Source organism: Malus domestica, chromosome 17 (assembly GCF_042453785.1).
Source record: "Malus domestica chromosome 17, GDT2T_hap1".
In the NCBI taxonomy this organism is placed as follows: domain Eukaryota; kingdom Viridiplantae; phylum Streptophyta; class Magnoliopsida; order Rosales; family Rosaceae; genus Malus; species Malus domestica.
This window is the reverse complement of record NC_091677.1, coordinates 2,239,344-2,260,734: the sequence shown is the minus strand read 5'-3', so window position 1 is coordinate 2,260,734 and position 21,391 is coordinate 2,239,344. Positions and strand designations below refer to the sequence as shown.

The 21,391-nt window shown below is 37.7% G+C and overlaps 5 protein-coding genes across 8 annotated transcripts; 3 read left to right on the top strand and 2 right to left on the bottom strand.

Moving 5' to 3' along the window:
* Positions 1–580: 580 nt before the first annotated feature.
* On the top strand, positions 581–2,934 carry LOC114822587 (high affinity nitrate transporter 2.7-like). The gene is made up of 2 exons (XM_029097237.2): positions 581–1,989; positions 2,506–2,934. Exons 1-2 carry the CDS (start codon positions 833–835, stop codon positions 2,768–2,770), a joined length of 1,422 nt encoding a protein of 473 aa, XP_028953070.2. The 5' UTR covers positions 581–832; the 3' UTR covers positions 2,771–2,934.
* On the bottom strand, positions 2,852–4,993 carry LOC103432032 (uncharacterized). The gene is made up of 6 exons (XM_008370197.4): positions 4,739–4,993; positions 4,556–4,654; positions 4,085–4,174; positions 3,748–3,980; positions 3,343–3,387; positions 2,852–3,259 (listed from the first exon to the last, which is right to left on the bottom strand). Exons 1-6 carry the CDS (start codon positions 4,830–4,832, stop codon positions 3,074–3,076), a joined length of 747 nt encoding a protein of 248 aa, XP_008368419.2. The 5' UTR covers positions 4,833–4,993; the 3' UTR covers positions 2,852–3,073.
* A 613-nt stretch (positions 4,994–5,606) lies between these two features.
* LOC103404310 (chaperone protein dnaJ C76, chloroplastic) lies at positions 5,607–8,118 on the top strand. Of its 2 annotated transcripts, none has more exons than XM_008343208.4 (6): positions 5,607–6,001; positions 6,150–6,309; positions 7,066–7,267; positions 7,359–7,465; positions 7,567–7,786; positions 7,866–8,118. In XM_008343208.4, exons 1-6 carry the CDS (start codon positions 5,910–5,912, stop codon positions 8,000–8,002), a joined length of 918 nt encoding a protein of 305 aa, XP_008341430.3. In that variant the 5' UTR covers positions 5,607–5,909; the 3' UTR covers positions 8,003–8,118. The 2 variants fall into 2 exon arrangements, with proteins under 2 accessions (XP_008341430.3, XP_008341428.3); XM_008343206.4 differs by having other exon boundaries at positions 5,649–6,001; positions 6,147–6,309.
* Positions 8,119–8,370: 252 nt separating this feature from the next.
* On the bottom strand, positions 8,371–10,258 carry LOC103404567 (sirohydrochlorin ferrochelatase, chloroplastic). Of its 2 annotated transcripts, none has more exons than XM_008343495.4 (6): positions 10,086–10,258; positions 9,786–10,009; positions 9,598–9,659; positions 9,360–9,470; positions 9,128–9,220; positions 8,371–8,923 (listed from the first exon to the last, which is right to left on the bottom strand). In XM_008343495.4, the coding sequence occupies exons 1-6, from the start codon at positions 10,235–10,237 to the stop codon at positions 8,822–8,824; spliced, it is 744 nt and encodes a 247-aa protein (XP_008341717.3). In that variant the 5' UTR covers positions 10,238–10,258; the 3' UTR covers positions 8,371–8,821. The 2 variants fall into 2 exon arrangements, with proteins under 2 accessions (XP_008341717.3, XP_070673416.1); XM_070817315.1 differs by having other exon boundaries at positions 9,791–10,009; positions 10,086–10,226.
* A 2,649-nt stretch (positions 10,259–12,907) lies between these two features.
* On the top strand, positions 12,908–17,311 carry LOC103404309 (glycosyltransferase BC10). 2 transcript variants are annotated; one of them, XM_008343205.4, is made up of 11 exons: positions 12,908–13,616; positions 13,732–13,845; positions 14,301–14,401; positions 14,531–14,602; positions 14,882–14,963; positions 15,102–15,182; positions 15,570–15,608; positions 15,799–15,864; positions 15,976–16,125; positions 16,555–16,683; positions 16,781–17,311. In XM_008343205.4, the coding sequence occupies exons 1-11, from the start codon at positions 13,377–13,379 to the stop codon at positions 16,811–16,813; spliced, it is 1,107 nt and encodes a 368-aa protein (XP_008341427.3). In that variant the 5' UTR covers positions 12,908–13,376; the 3' UTR covers positions 16,814–17,311. The 2 variants fall into 2 exon arrangements, with proteins under 2 accessions (XP_008341427.3, XP_017179347.3); XM_017323858.3 differs by lacking the exon at positions 14,531–14,602 and having other exon boundaries at positions 12,963–13,616.
* Positions 17,312–21,391: the final 4,080 nt, after the last annotated feature.

The following is a 21,391-nucleotide window of genomic DNA, read 5'->3' as shown; positions in this document are numbered from 1 at the left end:
ATCAAAGAATTCACAAAGAATCCCAATTCAAGTGTCTCCGCAACATTTCTCTTCTTCCTTTGCATTGTGTTTTGTACTTGATTAAAATGAAGTGGTACCTAAACATAAATAATTTGTTTCTTTGTGCTTGATTTAATTGTCGGACGCAAAATTTTCTCCTCGTAAATTTGAAAGAAGGGATTCTAACAAGACACACTGAACTTTATACGACGGTTGGACAAACGTAATGAATATTGCTATTGGAAGTGAGTGGCCCCTTCTTCTCTTGTCCTTGTCCTCATAATTCCAAGAGAACGAATTGAACACTTTGAAAGCAAAGGGTGGAACTAGTGAAGGCAAATTAATTTGCAAATTCATACATGAGGGATTGAAACAAGAAAAAATTATATAGAATGAGTTCACTGTTATTCTGGTGTTCAGTTTAATGATGTAATAGTACGTGTAATTTTCCTTCTACATGTCACTGCATTATTAAATTAGACCGTCATAAGACGATAAACTCGTTGCATGTAAAAGCTGATCTCGATATAAAAACGTCTTTAACTTTAACTAAGGACTAATATATAAAATAGTGTTATTCACACTTATTTTGACCTCGCACACTCTTTTTAATCATTTGCTATCGATCTTCTTCAATTCATTCCATCGAACGACCGAAATTGAAAGGAGTGTGTGAAAGAAAAATGGGTGTGTGGATAACCGAATATATAACTGTGATGAGTACAAGCAAAAGACACATCTTAAAGCACCAAAAAGATATCAGACAGGTTTGCTTGCATTGCTTCTGGCTCTTTTTCCTTCTTTACCTTAATAATTAACAACCGCTGCTGCAATGGAAGCTAAAGATGCTGACGAAGAACAGGTACTAAAGAATCATCGTAGTATGTTTGCATTACCAGTAGATGCTGATCAAAAGGCCACAGAGTTGAGGTTATTTTCAATAGCGCCACCCCACATGCTGGCCTTCCACCTTGCATGGCTCTCCCTCTTCTCCAACTTCTTCTCCACCTTCTCCATCCCTCCCCTCCTCGCCGTCATCCGCGACGACCTCAACCTCACCGACACAGACACCGGTCACGCAGGCACCGCTGCCTTCCTCGGCTCCATCTTCTCCCGCATTGCCATGGGGCCTATATGCGACCTCCTCGGTCCCCGTATCGCCATCGCCACCCTCTCCCTCCTCACCGCCCCCGTCATCCTCTCCACATCCCTCGTCTCCTCCCCTAACTCCTTCATCGCCATCCGCTTCATCGCCGGCTTCTCCCTCGCCAACTTCGTCGCCAACCAGTTCTGGATGAGCTGCATGTTCTCGGGATGCGTAGTCGGCCTTGCCAACGGCTTCTCCGCCGGCTGGGCCAACATGGGCTCTGGCGTCACCCAGCTGGTCATGCCACTCATTTATTCTCTCATCATGTCATTCAACGTGCCGTCCTTCGCAGCTTGGAGGCTGGCATTTATCGTGCCAGCAGTTTTTCAAGTTGTGACGGCCACATTGGTCCTAATGTTTGGCCAGGACTTACCTTCTGGGAGCTACAAATGCTCTCAGAAGGTCGAAAATAAGTCCAAAGAGAGCTTATTAAGTGTTATTTCTAATGGGGTCAAGAATTATAGAGCATGGATTTTGGCGTTGACTTATGCCTTCAGTTTTGGAGTGGAGTTGACGACTGATAATATCATAGCTCAATATTTCTACGACAGATTCAACGTGAATCTTGAGGTGGCGGGGGTCATAGCGGCCAGCTTCGGAATGGCGAATTTCTTTTCAAGGCCGAGTGGCGGGTTAGTTTCCGATAAGCTGGCGCAGAGGTTCGGGATGAGGGGGAGGTTGTGGGGGTTGTGGGTGGCGCAGACGGTGGCGGGCTGCTTGTGTTTGTTACTCGGGCGAGTCAACTCGCTCTGGGGATCCATACTTGTCATGTGTGCGTTTTCTATCTTTGTACAAGCTGCTGCTGGCCTCACGTTTGGCGTGGTGCCGTTTGTGTCCAAAAGGTACGTAGCGATGGAATGACACTCCACATGTCGTCTAGTAATTAATTAAAATTGTTGAGTCATATTCCCCTCTGTGTTGGTCCCACTTCTGAGTGACGAGACGATTAGTCTATCCCGTAAGTGTTTTGCTAAGATCAATCGCCAATGCATTTGGATGATTATTATTGTTGGTGTTGATGGGATCCGTTGGTGACAGGCAAGCACCTAACAGTCATCTCACCAATGGTCAAAAATCAATCACGCTAAGATCAGTTGATAACGTACTTGAGTGGCCGATGATTGTCGGTGCTGATGGGAACTGCTGGTGACATTCCCCGCAACAATCATCTCACACCAATGGGCTAAAAAACACCCATAAACGCAAGCATCATCACGATTGACCGTAGCACAACTCTATTACAGTGACTAGCTAGATACTTCCCTAGACAAACCATAATGACTAATTATAGTGCTTAGCACCATTACCAAGTAACCATATCAGTTTAATTACTGAATATCCAAACTTTAACGATGCAGGTCACTGGGAGTGGTATCAGGGATCACCGGCGGCGGAGGGACAATGGGGGCGGTGGTAACCCAGCTGCTGTTGTTTTCCGGCACAAAATTCTCCAAGCAGACGAGCATTTCTCTGATGGGTGTGATGATGATAGTGTGCACTCTCCCAGTCTCCCTCATCTACTTCCCTCAGTGGGGTGGAATGTTCTGCGGCCCTTCCTATAGCTATGGCGATCATCTAAGCGGACCAGAAACTGAAACAAACCATTATCACTTGCTCGAATAGAATTCTCAAATTGATACGAGCCTCGAGTTCCATGGAGAAAGCAAAAGTTTGTAAACATGAAGCCCTGTAACATAAATTAGCTTTTCTGCAGAATATGACTGGCCTTCATTTATGGGTAGATTGTTGTTCTAAAAGTACTGAATAAGACTACAATTTGGCAGCTACTATACTATAGTTGGCGTACTGCCTCTTTCGTTGCACTGAATTTTTCTATGCACTTGGGGGAGGGGGTGGAAGAAAACCAGAAAAATGTTGAATGAAGCTTGATAAAACGACACTGAACTTACACGGTTTTCTTTCCTTTCAAGTATATGCTTTAGTGACCGCTTTATGAGAACATACAAGATGATCCTTGATTGCGTCCAAAGTTGGCACAGGCCACCAACCACCAAGAATTCCCACCAAAGTGAACTTCTGGTCTTGTACTTCCACTTTAGCAAGACATAGAAGCTTAAAGTCTTCCACTTCAACCTTACGCGCGTACAATGGCTGTAGAGGAAAGAAACACAAGCTTTTAGATGTAGGTTATACTAAAGTATTCTAGTTTTTCGTAATGGTAATGGGACACTTGCCTTGTTATGCAAGTAAGGATCTTTGCGCTTGAGCCGATGACATAACTGCAAAACATCAAGTTTCGAATAAGGTTTTCCTGACAAGAACTACTATTACCATCAACACTAAAGCATTAACCAATATAATGCATTAGTCACCGTAAAAAATGTTGCAGTAATCATAAACCCAAAAACAAAGTTACCACTCTGAGAATTCTAGTCACGGAACAATAGGAGACTCGTTAGTTCCTACCATCTAAACTACAACACACCCCGATCTGATTCTAAAAGAAAGCAGCTCCTGCAATTCCTCGATTGCAAACAAGACATGGTTTGTCTTCAAATAGGGTAGCAGGTCGACAAACCCCAATTGATTAGGTGGTAAGAGATTAGTAAACACATAAAATTACGGGGATGGTTCCTTACCTCTTCCACAAAAACATAAACTGACAAAGGATTAGGCTTGGTGCTCAGGAGGAAAAGAGCAAGCTTCAATCCAAGCTGTGTAGTATGATGATCCCAGCACGCCAACACAGTAATACAGAAAAAGAAAGGCAGCCATAATTTCCTCATGAACTTCCTGAATTCCCGTCGATCTTCCTCCACATCCGAAGCACCCGACGCTTCCAAATTATGATCATTCACCAAAATATCCTGGCCTACATTATCGAAATTCAAATCAGGGAAGTTTGTAAAGAGGTATGCTTCGCCGCCTAAAGAATTTACAACATCAAAATCGGGTGCGTGGTTTTTTTCCCCTCACCTTCCATAGCATATGCAGCATTTGGCAAGAAGCTGACCGACCAAAACAAAACCGTCACACCAAGAATGCTTCCATATCTCAACTTACTTCCTGAAAGCAAAATTATGAAAACTACCAATTAAACACCATGCAAGCTACAGAGAAAACACTGCAAGAGCTCGATTGGAGAAAAAGAAAAACCCGATCATCTATCCACTTGCGACGCTCTAATTTGATTCGTAGTACTGAAATACCGTCCCATTACAAAGTTAGCTTGGTTGTTTTTGCTCCTAAATTTTTCGGTTCGAAGTATTTTTCTCTAAACTGTAATGTTGGTTTCCTTTTGGGTTCGTTACTGAATGCCATCAAACATGTTCAAGTTTCAACAACCAAAACCGACAATCGGCGCCATAAAAGACGATCAATTACTAAAAATTTACAGCTACCGAATCGAATTTACGGTATGAACTTGAATTTGAAGCAAAATCGAACCTGAAAACCAGAATTTCTCAAGAGAATTGTTTTGCAAATTGAAGTAACGATGAAACGTTGAGGCGCGATTCCGCAGTACTGGTTCAAACTTGGCATAATCTGAACAATTAATTACACCCAAATAATCAAATATTTGTAATTAAATACAAAATCTGACAAAATTTCATCCAAAAAAATACTTACAGAATTGCCTTGAAGGAGAGATTGAGGAGCGGGAAGAGATTAGTGAACTTAGGGATTTCCGAAACGGGGAAAGAAGTTTTGTCGCGGACGCCATTTTTGCACTGCTACGAAGCTACTACCATCTCTGGGCGCTTTAATGCGTAAGACGACGGCGCTTTCCTTTGAAATTCCTTTCCGCGCCGGCGCCGCGTCGTACTTTTCAAAGAAAAACTAGACAACATCTTCCGAAATAGAGTGACGACTTTGAGCAGGAAGGAAATGCTAAAACCCAATAATGCCCTTATAGTTGTTCGTGATCTCTAAGGGTGGAATCGACATTATGTATTCTTTGTATTCAAGAATTTACCCCATAGTCGTTTGTCTTGTCTAAAATTATTTTCGGAACTTTAACAAAAAAAAACTTTTTGGTATTATTTATTTTAACGAAAAATCATATTTTTACACTAAAAAATCAATTCTGGTACTATTCACTTTACCCTTTATTTTGTCCTTATCGTTAAAACTCAAAGTTTTCAAGTTTTTTTCATTAGTTTTCCTTATTTTCTAGTTGCAAATCGGTCCTTTTGCAGTTCGGAAAGGGATCCAGATCCCTACCATCAAATCCACCCAATTAGGAGATTCGGATCCGAATTGGTCCTTTTGCATGGAAAGGGATCCATTCCGGATTCCTTCCACTAAATTCACTCAATCAGGGGATCTAGACCTTTGAAATTTGATCAACGGTTAAAGTTATTATAACTTTTAAGGGACCCTGTTTTTAGCAGTTGGATCAAATTTCAAGGGCTCGGATCCCTTGATTGGATGGATTTGGTGGAGGGAATCCCTTACGGTTCAAGACAATTTTTTTTGTATAAAAAAAATAGACTGGTAGCTTTACAGGCAGACCACTCTTCCGAGGACCATAGCGACTCACAGATGCAATTTAAACCCTTCTAGCCATTAATTTACCAGCATCAAGAATCAAACCAAATACGTATTATGTGAAATACGGTCTTAAAATTCGTGGGAGTTAGCTCAGGACAATATCTGAGAAAGACACTTATCAGTCCTGGGAGGACTCATGGATGGATGGTTAAGAAAATATCTGACAGAAATATCCGTCATAATTTTTACTTATATTTTCATTGAAAATTAGAAATTGGAGACTCAGATTACATCTGGAAAATCCAACATGGCTGTCTCTGTCTGGGCAGTGTCCTCCATTTCCAGATTTCCAGTACCAAAAGCTTTCCAAGTTCATGAGAACAAGAAGCCCATCTGGAGGTAATTTGTTTAATCTCATGCTAATCATAATTAAGCTTACTTTGAAGTTTATTAAATCAAATTAAAAAGATTTTAAATTTTTTAACAAGTTCAAAGTTGCATAGTAATTTCTGATATTTTGAGGTTGGAATACTTGAATGTTTAGCAGAATCCGATGTAAGAAAGAGGGAGCAGAGGAAATGGCAACGGAAAAGAATTACAATTACTATGAATTGCTTGGTGTTTCTGCGGATTCAAATCCGAAGAAAATCAGACAAGCTTATAGGAAATTGCAGAAGAAATATCACCCAGATGTTGCAGGCCAAGAGGTAATTATCCCAATCCAATCGAGGGTCCGTTTGAGAATGCTTGTGTCGGAAGCACTTTTGCTCATAAGCGTTTCTGTTAGAAACATGTCAAAATTAATTAAAAATTGGAGTGATTCCTATAAAAGTACTTAGAAGTGATTCCTGGATTTATTCAGAAAACGGTTCTATGATCAAGAAACGCTTTTAAGTCTTTTATGCCAAGCAGGGCCCTGAGTATACGCTAATGATTCCTATAAAAGTACTTAGAAGTGATTCCTGGGTTTATTCAGAAAGCGGTTCTATGATCAAGAAACGTTTTTTAAGTCTTTTATGCCAAGCAGGGCCACAAGTATACGCTAATGATTCCTATAAAAGTACTTAGAAGTGATTCCTAGGTTTATTTCTATGATCAAGAAATGCTTTTAAGTCTTTTATGTTAAGCAGGGCCACGAGTATACACTAATGATTCCTATGAAAGTACTTAGAAGTGATTCCTGAGTTTATTCAGAAAGCGGTTCTATGATCAAGAAACTCTTTTTAAGTCTTTTATGCCAAGCAGGGCCACGAGTATACGCTAATGATTCCTATAAAAGTACTTAGAAGTGATTCCTGGGTTTATTTCTATGATCAAGAAATGCTTTTAAGTCTTTTATGTCAAGCAGGGCCACGAGTATACACTAATGATTCCTATGAAAGTACTTAGAAGTGATTCATGGGTTTATTCAGAAAGCGGTTCTATGATCAAGAAACGCTTTTTAAGTCTTTTATGCGAAGCAGGGGCACGAGTATACGCTAAAGTTGAATGAAGCGTATAAAGTTCTGATGAGAGAGAATCTGAGGAAGGAATACGATGCATCCATTGGTAAAGTCAGAGTAGCTGGATTCAGAGCAGGAAACACACCATCGTCAAGCTTAGGTTCTTCATGGAATGGACCTTTCAGACCCCAAGCTCTATTTGTTGACGAAAATGCCTGCATAGGTATTCAACTCGTATGTCTAATTCACGTGAAAACGTATCTAGATTTGCGTTAGTTTCTAAGTACATTGAATCGCTACTGAATTTCTGGCAGGTTGCAGAGAATGTGTGCACCATGCAAGTAGCACCTTCATGTTCGATGATGCTCTCGGATGTGCTAGGGTTAAAGTTCAATATGGTGACGACGAACAAAAGATTGAGGTAAACTACTAGGCGCTTGTGCACGAACTAGTAAGTTAATACGACGCTAATTACTCTATGATAACCGATAGAGGATAAGTGGAAGTTAAAACTTACTGCAGGTATCAGTAGATTCGTGCCCTGTGAACTGCATTCATTGGGTGGAGAAGGAAGAGCTGCCGGTGCTCGAGTTCCTGATTCAGCCTCAGCCGACGGAAGGGTATGGCATATTCGGAGGAGGGTGGGAAAGACCTGCAAATGTTTTCATGGCTGCTAAATCTTACAATAAACAACAACAAAGATGGCAGGAGGAAGCCGAAAATGAAAACAATCGAAGAAAATGTAAGAACTTTCTTGACTCTGATAAATTACCTGAACTTATGTTCCACCATTTTCTGAAACACAAAATAATGAATTGCAGCGCGTGCGACTGCTGAAGAAGAAACCCCTGCACAAGCCAAGGCTCGGGAGGACGCGAGTAGGAAGATAAACATGGAAGGGTTCTCAAGATTCTGGCAATGGCAACACAAGCCTTTCTGGGGCAAAAAGGGGGAATAAGAAGCAACCATTTTATACTTACAATTAGCAGCTAGTGAACATTTGTGCATATATATTGTATATACATCATAGAATTCATCATATTCACTGGTAATAGCAGCTACTCAGTTTTCTTCTGCGACCTCACGGTCGGATTCAGCGTAACGTCCGGAGAGTTTTCTTTTTGTGATTGGATTGCAAGGAAATTTGAGGAAAACTAATGAAAATGACTTAAAAACTTTGAGTTTTAACCAAAATGACAAAAAGATGTAAGTGAATAGTACCAATAGTGACTTTTTAGAGCAAAAATATCCTAAACGTGAACGGTAGTATCATGAGTGTTACGTTAAAACTCCCGAAAATTTGATGTATAGTAGGCTGGCTGGCCCTTTGCAGTTACCTTTCATATTATTGCACATAAAATCTTTATACAGTTGAAAATTACAAAAACGCAGCCTTCAACACATGCAGATTGACAAAATATATAGAATGGATTCATAATTGAGGTCCTAAGATAACATCTGGAACATCTCTACATCATTTTATGTTACAAGATCATCGATCTTTCCGTTTGATCCTTGATGAGAAAAATCGACTTGCCATCCATCAAACAATCAATGGTCCAGAAAGCCTCGTTCCAACTATTTGGGAAGTGAGGAGTTTGTTACGTGAATCCGGGTCCTCCAACGCAATGCCACGCCTTCAAAATCCCAACCACAACAACTGCTTCGTAGCTAAGTTATATGATTAGCCAAGTTGCGGAATCAATCTCCCGGTTTAAAGCTGAAATGGTCCCTTGATTGCGTGTGCCATCGTATTTTTCTGTTCGCTTTGCATAAATCAATGGAGCTGACATTTGTTTGTTCCAGCACAAACGGCGCACGCCTCTGCTTCTCCAGCAACACGGCTTAAGCAGTGATTGATCCTATCATTCATAACATCCTGCAACCAGAGAGTCAGAGACCTCATATTATATGGTGCAAAAGAAGTTCTGCGAAATATAACAAGCACAATCTCCCTTTCGTAGACATTCTATACCGAAAAATCTATCTGTTTCTAAAACCACTGATTGATAGCCAATGCTTCAGAATATTCTGTGACGTTTACAAGAAGAAAAAAAAAATTAAGGGAACTCCATAGTCATACCACAAGTAGCGGATGGAGGCCGAGGGGTGCGGTTACTATATACGAGACACCAGGATGCTCCTTTGCAGCTTCAGCTGTCAGGGATGGAATGTCCTGTGAAATAATACACCCATTTTACCACGTTTTCTTAATCATTCATAAAGACATTGTCGAAAGAAAAAAATTCAACCGCGACCAATAGACCATAATTATTACCCCCGTCGATAGGATATTATATTGTTAGTTAAGCTACCTGGTTCCAATGTCTTCCCGGTAAGAGGAAGAACGGGCTCACAATTAAACGATTAGCACCTTGTTCAACACACGAATTGAATGCATCCCGAATTGATGGTTCCACCAACTCCTAATCATCGAAAATTTACCAACACATTGAGGACTTCACCAAATAAGAGGATCAAAGAAACGCATTGTGAACAACATTCAACTGAAAGTATGAAAATCAATTGATAAAAATTATTTATTCATCGTACCATATGAGCAGGCTCCACAATTGGGTACCCAGTTCTCTCTCTAAACATGCTCACGAACTCATCTGAAAAAAGTTCATACAGTTCAAATTCCAATTAACAAGCTTAAAAATCCAAACTTTCTACATTAATCATAAAAAGATAATAATTAAACATCAACAACCCGTAATTTTAATTTTTGATTAGCTTACTTAACATGAGATTTGATTCCTTGCGGCGTGAACCATGGTCGACGATGATGACGCCATCTTTGTCGCCGACCCCACGAGGGTTCTGTCCAAATCCTCCATTGCCGCTACCCATACACAACCTGAAGCTCAAATTTCTACTTCTTGAGGGACCTCTCTGCAAATTCGAGAAGCTGAGGACTGCGCAGCCAGGGCTTGCTCCGATTTCGCTCGCCGGCGAGCTTCGACTGCAAAACGACATGTAAAAAACACAAACTGCGATGCGGATTGGAAGAAAGGAACGGAGGGATTTGAGATTTGTACCTTTTGGCGGTAAATTGGGGGCGGATGGATAACGACCTAACCGACATGTTTTGGGGGCGAAGAGCCGAGAACTTCAACGGTCCAGTGGCAGCAGACAGAGTTTGCCAGTGACCGGGACGGCGTCGTTTTAAATTCGTAACTGAGAAGAACATTCCTCGACCTGGAGACTTCTCTCAGCCCATAAAGCCCAAGCCCGATTATTATTGGGCTCGTGGAAATAAGCGTCGAAGGCAAAAAAAAGGACCACGTAATCTGTAATTTGAATGGTTTTATTTTTTATTTTAGAGGTATTTGACAGTTTTTTCCCTGAATTGTATATAGGTGCTAATTTCTCCATGAACTTTAATTTTAGCAGATTACCTCTTAACTTTTATAATTAGCCAATTTTTCTCATGAACTTTAACTTTAGCCGATTATTCGCCTAAAATTTTATAAATAGCCAATTCGCCGCCCCTAGCGTTAAGATTTTAATCCATCCAATTTTTCATTCTTTTTGCTCACATACAATTGTCCTCGGATCAAAATAAATAAAAAATAATGAAAATTTTAAAATCTAGCGTCAGAAGACAATTGATTATTTATAAAAAGTAAAAAAGGTAATAAGCTATTTTAAGTTGGTAAAGACCCACCCCTTGTTTCAGTCAGAATGAGTAACTGGGACCCTGAGACATTGGCTTCTGCTAACAATGTACTATTAGGGGGCGTTTGTTGCGCCGGACTATCTCGGACTGGACTAGCTTCAAGGACTAAGCTGGATTGGCTTAGACTAGACTAAGCTGGACTAATTTAGTGAAGCGTTTGATGCAGTGTTAGACTAAGAAGCTGGATAATAACAAATTCTAATATTATATTATTTAATATATAAATTATTAATATTTTATTATGATCTAGGTGACCGGAGATGACGAGGAGTCTATCGGAAATGGTTGTTGAGCACGACGAGGACGAGAGAGGATAGTCTTAGCTAGTCCCATGGTTATTGGGGGGTCTCGCTAAGACCTCTTAGTGAAGGGTTTTGTCCATGCTAATCCCCTTTAGTCTCATTAATGTTAGTCCCAGCATGGAACAAACACAGTATTGGACTGACAGTTAGTCCAGTCCAGTCCAGTCCCACTTAGTGAGGGCAAACAAACGCCCCCTTAAGGATTCAAGGGGTAAATTAACACTTCTATACAAGTTTAGGGAGCAAATCAACAAATATACCTTTATTTTATTATCTTATCAAGAAAAAGAAGAAACTATTATTTAGCAGGTTAGTTGCTTACATTTACAAAATGCATTTTTTGACACTCAATATTACAATCTGTTGGTATTTCTCGTCGCTTAGAAGGGAGAGATTTTAGGTTCGAATCTTGTGGATGGCGAATTCGATACCAAATTAGGCTGCCCATTGTGTGGCTTGGCCGAACTCACCCTCCCCCTAAAATATTGATGTACTAAAAAAAAAAAAAAAAACAATATGTGCGTAATATTAGTAAGAGAAAATTTATGGATCCATATTTGTTCACCACCTTAATTATCATCGTTTGATGACTTTAAATTTCGAGATATGTATAGTAGATGAACATAATTCTCAAAATTTTAATTCATCTAACGATGATAAATACGGTGGTGAGCAAAAATGCACGATATTTATTATCGTTAGATAAATTTAAATTTTGAGATTTGTACCTATCTATTACATGAATCTCGAAATTTACATTATCAAACGATAATAAATAAGACGATAAACATCACCATTACTTAAGAATGATGGCAAAAATATTCTTCCATTACCAATGTATATGATGAAGTCTCACCATATAAATCATTACTGAAACTAACAACTTTTGGTTGGTAGTGTTATGTTTCTTTCAGTCTCATTAGTCAATATTCCTTTAACACAGACCCTAATAATATAATTGCATTTCCCCTCACCTTAAATTATTTTATTTTATTTTTTGTATATTTTCATGGATAATGTAAACAAAAGTAATCTCATTTCCTAATCGAAAACGACACTTAATTTGTATCATCTTTTGATGCTGTTAGAAAAAAAAAATAATACGAAAGAAATATTAAGTTCAAATCTTCATTACGTAATTAGTCATTCAGTATTACGATCTGATGATATTCATTTTCTCTTAAAAGTGAGAGATTTTAAATTCGAATCTCATGAATGACAAATTCGATACCAAATTAAACTATCCAATTACGTAATTTAATGTCGGTACAAGAAAGTATGACTTTTTTTTGTAAAGTGGAGCCTAAAAGTGGCTTAAAAATCATTGTCACCGACTCGCAACCGTTGCCTTGCTATCGCTTGCAGCATATTCATATTTGACTCATGTTTTAACTTATACTATAATTATTTTGGTTCAATAATTTGTTGCTTATTATAATGCTTACATCGTATTAACTTAATGGTTTGGTGAAGTAGTATCTGAATTCAGATACAGTTTTTATTTTGTCAAAATCAACCCCTTAGCTTGAACTGATTATTTCTTCAATTTAACGGAAATTTTACACAGAATGACCGAACTGAAAGACCACTTCTATCGATTTTAAATTTCAAAGAGAAGTTATGACAATCTCGACCATTTTGACTAAAAAACGTTTTTATTTTTGACAAACAACAAGATTTCTCGAACATGCAACTAAGTAAGGACGAGAATTTCACTAAACCGACTAATCACACAGGAACTCAGACATAATTTTCAATGAAATAGTTCTCGCACATGTAACTAATGAAGTAATTCTCATAACAAGATAATAAAGTAAAGACGAGATATTGCTAATCCAACTAGTAATCCACAATTGAGGCAAAGAGAAAAGGAGAAAACACAATCTTTGGCAAATCAAACAAAAGAAAAAGGCACAATAAAGGGTTGCTCTTCTATCCCCACATCACACGCAACTCTGTCAACTAACATTAACACGTCCCAACTTTTCGACAACGACCTTCGTACCAAGAAAGAATATCACAAAAATGGAAGTCCCACCTTCCACTTGCGAACGCTGAAATCCCGTTCACTCTCTTAATTCAGCTTAATCTCTACTTCTACGTCTTCTGGGTCTCAAGACTTATCTCCAAAGCTACGAGCTTTAAGCATTAAGCAGCTTGATTTAGCTTAATTAAGTTGATAGTCCTTCACCGCTACGAAATCCCAGAATCCAGAGCTTGAAGGCAGCGGATCTGGATTCTGGGTTTCACGTGGAAGAACGAAAGATGAGAGCTTGAGCTACTTCTGAAGCTTTTTTGGGAGCTGAGAAGGTGCTTGATGCAAAGGCAGCTTATTAGTTAAGTGATTAATGAAGCGGAAGGCGGGTCCGCAGAAAGCGCAGCACAAATGGAAGAGGAAGCTGTTCACTTTGATTTTGGTGGGGATCTGCTTCGGGACGTTGGTGCTGCTGATGCACACTCAGTACAGTCGGATTATGACGCTCGCTTCGTTGCGAAATTCTCAGCAAAATCAACGGCCCAAGATCGCCTTCTTGTTCATCGCTCGCAATCGCATTCCGTTGGACATTCTTTGGGATGTTTTCTTTCAGGTACTTAATTTATTAACTACTTGTTTTTTGAATCTAATTGCGTGATTAGGAGTGTAATTAGTTTGGCATTTTGTATTAAAGATGGAGCTTTTGTTGTTTTTGTTTTTGGTTGCAGGGAGGGGAGAGTAGGTTTTCGATTTATGTTCACTCAAGGCCGGGGTTTCTGTTCAACAAGGCCACCACAAGATCGGTTTTTTTCTTGGATCGTCAAGTCAATGATAGTATACAGGTGGGAGTTACTATTCTATTTCCTAACTTGAATTCGTAATTTGGAAATGCAATGTCATATGTACCATAAGCACTTTTTCTAGAAGCGCTTTTGTTAGATACAATGTCGTGTGTATCATAATTGCTTTTCTAAAGGCACTTTTATTAGAAACACTTGAAATTTTAATTGAAACTCCAAGTGGAAGTGCCTCTGTAGAAGTACCTCTCCTGGAAGTGCTTCTATGACCCAAAAGCGCTTATAGTGTCTTTAGTTATTCCAGAAGCACAGTCCTCCTAACAATGCTTGATGTATGCCGGAAACGTTTGAATTTGTTTCTTGGCTTCTTATCGAATAACTGATAAATTACAGGGATTGAGATTAGATAGGTATGATTTTATGAGCAATGTGAATTAAGGTGATTTCTTTTTTTTCGTGACTTTTATTGCGATTGTTATATTTATTTCATTCCATACCAGGTAGATTGGGGAGAAGCAAGCATGATTGAGGCAGAGCGCATACTACTAAGACATGCACTCGAGGATCCTCTTAATCAACGCTTTGCCTTTGTTTCCGATAGGTGAAGATTGTCTTGACGTTTTTTCCCCCTAGGTTGCGGTTACATAAATTTTGGTCTGCTAGTTTCTTTTCGTAAATATTGTGATTTTTTATCGTCTAACAATATTTCAGTTACTTGATCTCTTTTCAGCTGCATTCCCCTTTACAATTTCAGCTACATATATGACTACATCATGTCGACGAGAACCAGTTTTGTAGACAGGTGAATAAGCCAAGTCAAATATGTATTATGTATGTTTGAAAGAATCGCTTTTCTGTGGTCTGTGGTTCTCAGTCGGTATCTGCATTCTATATAATTGAAACTTGGGTTTCATCTTCAGAGTGTATACATATTATAAGTGAGCTGCATCTCAATGTGAATCTATTTTGTAATGAATCATTTTTGGTTATCACCTAAAGATTTGTATGATTCTGTATGTTTGTATCTTACTTATGACGGAAATTTTTTAAAGCGTATTTAACTTTTAACTTTTGGGAGCAGCTTTGCTGATACGAAAGAGGGCCGCTACAATCCAAAAATGCATCCTGTTATTCCTGTTCATAACTGGAGAAAAGGATCACAGGTACAGATCGTATGATGGATTAATTGCCTCTTGAATTTCAGTGCAACACTAAATAGAAAACCTAATAAGTGTTTATTTCTGTTATGCAAGTTTCCTACAGTTCATCTTATTTTTGTCGCTTTATTTTTCCCACTGCAGTGGGTTGTCTTGACCAGGAAGCATGCAGAGGTCGTAGTGAAAGACGATAGAGTCTTTCCTATGTTTCAATTGCATTGCAAGGTACTTCGTCTTTTAATTGTTGTATGACCATTTACAGTTACAGCCTTTTTGGTTATTCCTGTAAACATGGTATCATTGCGAGATAATCCATATATTAGATATATCATATACGATTATTGAATATAACTATCATAGAACGATGACTGCTCGGTATATATTGTTAAACTTTCCATTCTAAAAAAGAACTTCAAATAAAGTCACCTACACGAGTGTTCATAATGGACACGAAAGCTTTACTCCATGTTGGCTTTCTGCGTTACCAATTGACACATTACGCTATTTTTCCTTTCTTTGTAATCTTACCAAGTTGTTCCTTTTAAACATTGATGCTTTTGTTTGTTTTTTTCTTCTCGTATTTGACATGTTCTATGTGTGGAAATCATGCAGACAAAATCGCTACCTGAGTTTTGGCGGAATCGTCCCATTGTAAGTACTCTTATTCATCTTGGAAACAATTAAACTTTTAATTCGACCACCACATCTGCTTCCTGGTCAAAGCAGTACGGCACCAATACTCACTTCTTGAAATACCAAAAATTCTAATGTAAATTTGCAGACACTGCTTTCAAGAGATGAAGTTTGATTCTGTATTCTGATAATTTATGCAATTTTGCAGCCTGCTGATACATCCAAGCAGCACAATTGTATCCCGGATGAGCATTATGTTCAGACATTACTGGCTGTAAGATAAATTTCTCACTCTTTCTTTTGGAGAGATAAAAAAGCGGTGATGGTAGCTCTTTCATCGCCATAATAGTTTGGCTCTCTAAGAAAGCTATATTTTAAATTTCAGCAACAAGGCCTTGAGGGAGAACTCACGCGTAGATCGCTGACACACACGTCATGGGATTTATCATCCTCTAGAAACCGTGAACGCCGTGGATGGCACCCTTTGACTTACAAATTTTCAGATGCTACTCCCATGCTTATTAAATCTATAAAGGTACATATCTGTTTTTCTTGTTCATTAGCATTTACATAGTAAAGGTTGGATAAACGACACAATGACGGATCTAATTCCTAACCATTATGTTAAACCATCCAAGTCATTAAGAAACGTTTAGCGGTAGTTATCAGGCACAAAGTTATTCTACTACCTGGCTTAATGGCAGGAAAATAATACAGTCAAGTTGACGGAAAGGACATGGTTGTCCGACAAAGTTTATAACCTGTGCATTCACTAATTTTTCACAAGAAATTATATGAGACTAACGGAATCCAAATGTTTCTCGTTCTTTCACAAGTTTTGGGACCATTAAACTCATGCAATGGTCTAAATGTGTTCACATCTTTGATATCCGTAGAGATTTTTCCCGATTGTCATTTGAATTTCATAGTAGCTGTGCAGCTGATTTGACGGATTTATGTTCAGGAGATAGATAATGTCTACTACGAGACTGAATACCGGAGAGAATGGTGTAGCAGCAAGGGAAAACCATCTCAGTGCTTTCTTTTTGCTCGAAAATTTACCCGTCCTGCTGCTCTCAGGCTTCTTAACACGGTACGTTTCAGAATTAAGTCGTAGTGATCATGTTGGTTTTCTTCGACCCTTGCCAATACTCATCCTCATCAACATGATTACGTTTTCGATTTTACAGACTGCACTGGAACTTAACCGGAGCAATGATTAAAGTATAACCGTGCTTAAGTTTATTTTCCGCTCAACGGGTAGTGGATATACTAGGAATATTAACTAGATTTGCAATGAGAGGAATAAAAGGAGAAGGTGGTGTAAATTTTGTGGGGGTGAGGGTGTTTACTGTGGTATGTATTCTTTTTAGAACAAAAAAATGGACGTCCCCATGCCTACAAGACTCTCCGTTTTGCGAGGGTCAAGGAAACGTCTATCGTACACAATAAAAAGGGAAAATAAGAATCACATTGAATAGAATCAACAAAAAGAAACCAGTTCATTCTTTTGTTAAGTAGGAACTACAACTCTCCCTATTTCAGATGTAATGGTTAATATTCAGGGTTTAGTCTTTGTTTCAATTTCCTTGGATATTCTCCAATACAATCCACCATGATGTTCCGCCTCTGCAGCCCTGCAGTTGCGGAGCCACCGTGGAGTCATTGTACTCGGTTAAGCCGAATAACTTTATTTTCATTGAAAGGGCAAGTGTTTGATATGTCTCACTAGTTTTCCTTTGTCCGAGAATGACTTGTACTGTTGTACATGAGACCGAGACAGCTTAAAGTGGCGATGTCTCAAACTAATAATTCAAACGGCAAACACATGATGTGAAAAAGTTAAAATGACGATGAGTATGGATTTGAGGCACCGCTAAGTCTCATTTGTATAATTCTTAATCCTGTTTACCTGCCCCATTGCCACGAACTTTTGCCTCTGCCCTCCGTTAATTGGATACGTGTTAATTAGTTGTCGGCCAACCAAACCAGCAGACGGATAGAGAGATAATTGGTTTGACTGAGACGGCAAAGATAAGTTTGTTGAAGCTGGTCGGTGTCGACTAATCAGTTTTGACCGCCTCTTTTCATATCAAATCTTCAGAATCCACTGCTTTAATTTATTAAACTTTAATCACTACTTTATATATATATATATATATATATATACAGGCCCTTTATGCAAAGGGATCCCCATTTTTTAAAAAAAATGGGGATTAGGTGTGGGGCTCACTTCACATTGAACTTCAACGATCCGAACCGTCTATTTTATAAGTCTCGATTCAAAGATCATTCTTGCAAAAATTCAATTTAATCCGAAACCATTTGCCTATTTAATTATCAAGATAAAATTTCATTGTTTCTTATATAACAAAGTATTCATTCATTTCTTTGAACCCAATTAGATGTCTTAAACATTTCCGATTTGGCTAATATTTTGTAAGGATGATCTATGAGGTGCAACTTGAAAAATAGACGGTTCGGTTCGTTAAAGTTCAATGTAATGTGGACCCCACAACTAATCCCTATTTTTATAAAAAAATGGGGATCCCTTTCCTTAAAGATTTCCTATATATATATGACAACGGATAAGCTGGGGCATTGCTTCCCAGAGGCAGATTGTCTGCCCTCCTGTTTGGATGCCTTTCCTATTTCCTTTTATTTGTGCGGTACGGTTAAATCACATCAATATTTTATATTCTTATTGTTTTTTGTCTTATTATCTCTATAAAAAATTTAATATAAAATGTTGATGTGGCTTAACCGTGACCGCAAAAAATAGGAGGGGATGGAAATGACACCCAAATAGGAGAGCAGACAATCTGCCTCTTTGCTTCCCCATTTTCGACTAGTAACGACTGACACCTATGCAAAAAGTAGATGAAATTGTTTAATTATAGAATTTGTTTGGAAGTACTTTTAAAATAGCGGAAAACACTTTTATTGAAGATGTTTTTTAAACCAACTTTAGTAATACAGGCAAGTAAATCCTAAAGTGTTTCCTGAAATAAGCATATAATTGATGTTTTTTGCCGAAAGCTTTCCAAGTGTTTTTAGAACCCAAAAAGATTTTCTCTAGACGTCATTTTCAGTCATTTTAAAAACATTCAAACCAGCCTAAGCTTGTTTATATGGAGAAGTTAGGTGTTGAGAGCCAAAAGAAGGTATTTATCTTATAAGTTGTATGCAGTGTTCAAAATAACGATTTAGATGGGAATATCGATAGATAAATTGATATTGATATTAGTTGTATACGAATGAAATTATGGAAATATGCAATGAGTAACTCATTCAAATTTAGTCGAAATTAGCGAATATTTTCTTAAAAAGTTCAAAAGTTTGAAATTTGCAATGAATTATGGCAAAATTGTTGAATATTGTTAATATCTATTGATTTTCCTATATCTCCTTAATATACAAGGAAGTTTGCATTTCACCACATTTCTATCAATTCTTAATTTTTAAACTTTTTTCATGTATGAAACACTATGTATTGTCGTATGCCTCTTCGCATGGAAAAAATCAAACCAAACACTTAGACATGCGTATCATAAGATTATTAAACTTCACATGTTAACCAATATGTTATTATATCACGAAGAAAGTTAAAATTCGACTCGAAACTAATGGCAAGGATAAGAATAGTCCACAACTCTCTCTAACCTTCCAATGAGAGATGGGAGTAGACGCTATACGTAACTATTGCTTATTGGATAATAGACGGAATGGAATATGGAATAATTATTTCCAAAAGTGCGTTTACCAAACCAGACCATTTACCTGGGAGACTGTCGGTGGTCCTACCAGAAATTCCAGATTCTCCAAAAACGACGTAGCTTCTCCAACATCAAAATACTTGCTCAGGAAGTTCGTCCACGGTGGAAGAGTCTAGACATCCACGTGGCACCAATCAACCATATAGGAGCCTAGGGTCGGTTGAGCTACCGCCTAAGATGTTTACACGTGGCAATATGGGGCGGTTGGCCTCCATCGGAACTGAATAGAAGGGCGGCTCACGCGCTTTCGGTAAGAATATTTTTACTTTTTAATTTTAATTTTGTGAAAACAAAATAAAGAGATGACGAGATAAAGGCAGGCACTATCAAAAAATCGGAAAAGAAAAATTGAGCGAAGGTTGTACTTTTATTCGGAGAAAAGCTAAAGAGGGCCAAGATTTTTCACTGTTTTATTTTTTTCGAAAAGTCCAAATAATTTAACTGTTTAAAATTCTGGTGCATCGTAAATTTTGAAATGGAAACCTTCTTAGTTATTTTATACTTAATTTTTTTTCGATGTGTCATAGTTAAATTTAGTGTGGAACTCACTTGTCTTTTCATTTACTGTGTGTTTACTAATTCGTAATTAAATTGAGAGGAATTGAATTGAGGGGAATTGGATTGAGGAGGAATTGAAATGAGGTGAAATCAGAATGAGATTCATGTTAAAGTTGTTTACTAAAACTATCAGGAATCGGAGTAGGAATGATGTTGAGTCCATATAAATTGTTTACTAATTTATTTCAATCGGAATGAAAACTAGGTTGATTACTATATTGCCCTTACATAAATAAATTATTTTCATACTACTTAATTAAATTAAATTCTTAATTAAATTTATATAATAAAATTCATCTATATAAGCATGTATAAATAGGTTTTATTTATTTATTAAAAGATGACAATAATGATGTTGAGTCCATATAAGTTGTTTACTAATTCACTTCAATCGGAATGAAAACTAAGTTGATGACTAAATTGCCCTTACATAAATAAATTATTTTCATACTAATTAATTAAATTCTTAATTAAATTTATATAATAAATTTATTTATTTATTAAAAATGACATAATGGGTGTCAAATGATGGGCAATGTTGGGATAATAAGAAACAAGTGAGGGCATAATTGGAATAAAAGATGCATTCCCAATTCCCTTGCCCTCAAGGAATTCAAATACAAAACTAGGGAATCCGGTTCCTCCAATTTCAGGAATTGGATTCCTTGTTTTGTGTGGGCTCCACCACTTTTTTTATTTCTTAATATTTAGTAAACATCGGAATACTCCGTAATCGGAATTCAATTCCCTTTCTTTATTCCGATTACCCTCACGTAAACATGTCATTAGTGGTTTGTGGGTCGAGTACATAATATGATGTGAAAAATAATAATATTTATTTTTTTCAAATTCATTCCTAATAAGTAAACATGCAATTAAAGTAGGTACATAATTGCCGATTTATGTTTGTAACGAGTGCTAAAAAAAAGTTGTGAGTTGTGTGCAATTTAAGTGTAAGAGAAAAAACTATGTAAATATGCTTAAGTTTCAAGAAAAAAAAGTAAAACAGAAAAAAAAATCAATGGAAAATTTAGGAGTGAGCCCAGAAAATTTAGGTTTTAACCCAAAAATAGCTTTTCTGCTCCAATCATTCTGGCTTAAATTTTTTACCCAAGATTATTAAAGAATAAATTTAGGCTAATTTTTTCTTTTAAAGTAAAAAAAATTATGTACACTCATAATTTAATTTTATGAACATTTTAACCTAAAAATATTTAAATTCCGATAAATATTGAAAAATCACTAAATTTGGATGAATTTTGAGTTAAATAAATTTTTTTAATTATTTTAGCCGTTGGATTTAAATGTGGGTCGTTAGATCTTTTTTTACCGTTAAATTTGATTATATTCGATCTCAGCCGTTGGATTCAATAAATCCAGGGAGACAGGCCAATGTGGGTGGGGTCTCGTTGGTGGTGCTCACACCATTTTCTGGGCTAAGCCCTGGTTTGGTATTGAGGCGATTCT

Coding starts and splice junctions, on each gene's coding strand:
- LOC103404567 (XM_008343495.4), bottom strand. CDS start 10,237: ATGTTCTTCTCAGTTACGAATTTAAAACGACGCCGTCCCGGTCACTGG. Junction 9,660..9,785: donor GGAATCAAATCTCATGTTAA/GTAAGCTAATCA, acceptor AACTTTTTTCAG/ATGAGTTCGTGAGCATGTTT. Junction 9,221..9,359: donor CGGGAAGACATTGGAACCAG/GTAGCTTAACTA, acceptor ATTATTTCACAG/GACATTCCATCCCTGACAGC.
- LOC103432032 (XM_008370197.4), bottom strand. CDS start 4,832: ATGGCGTCCGCGACAAAACTTCTTTCCCCGTTTCGGAAATCCCTAAGT. Junction 4,175..4,555: donor TGAGAAATTCTGGTTTTCAG/GTTCGATTTTGC, acceptor TTTTGCTTTCAG/GAAGTAAGTTGAGATATGGA. Junction 3,981..4,084: donor TGCTGCATATGCTATGGAAG/GTGAGGGGAAAA, acceptor TCGATAATGTAG/GCCAGGATATTTTGGTGAAT.
- LOC103404309 (XM_008343205.4), top strand. CDS start 13,377: ATGAAGCGGAAGGCGGGTCCGCAGAAAGCGCAGCACAAATGGAAGAGG. Junction 14,402..14,530: donor TTTGCCTTTGTTTCCGATAG/GTGAAGATTGTC, acceptor ATCTCTTTTCAG/CTGCATTCCCCTTTACAATT. Junction 14,603..14,881: donor AGAACCAGTTTTGTAGACAG/GTGAATAAGCCA, acceptor TTTTGGGAGCAG/CTTTGCTGATACGAAAGAGG.
- LOC114822587 (XM_029097237.2), top strand. CDS start 833: ATGGAAGCTAAAGATGCTGACGAAGAACAGGTACTAAAGAATCATCGT. Junction 1,990..2,505: donor GTGCCGTTTGTGTCCAAAAG/GTACGTAGCGAT, acceptor TTAACGATGCAG/GTCACTGGGAGTGGTATCAG.
- LOC103404310 (XM_008343206.4), top strand. CDS start 5,910: ATGGCTGTCTCTGTCTGGGCAGTGTCCTCCATTTCCAGATTTCCAGTA. Junction 6,002..6,146: donor AACAAGAAGCCCATCTGGAG/GTAATTTGTTTA, acceptor TTGAATGTTTAG/CAGAATCCGATGTAAGAAAG. Junction 7,787..7,865: donor TGAAAACAATCGAAGAAAAT/GTAAGAACTTTC, acceptor AATGAATTGCAG/CGCGTGCGACTGCTGAAGAA.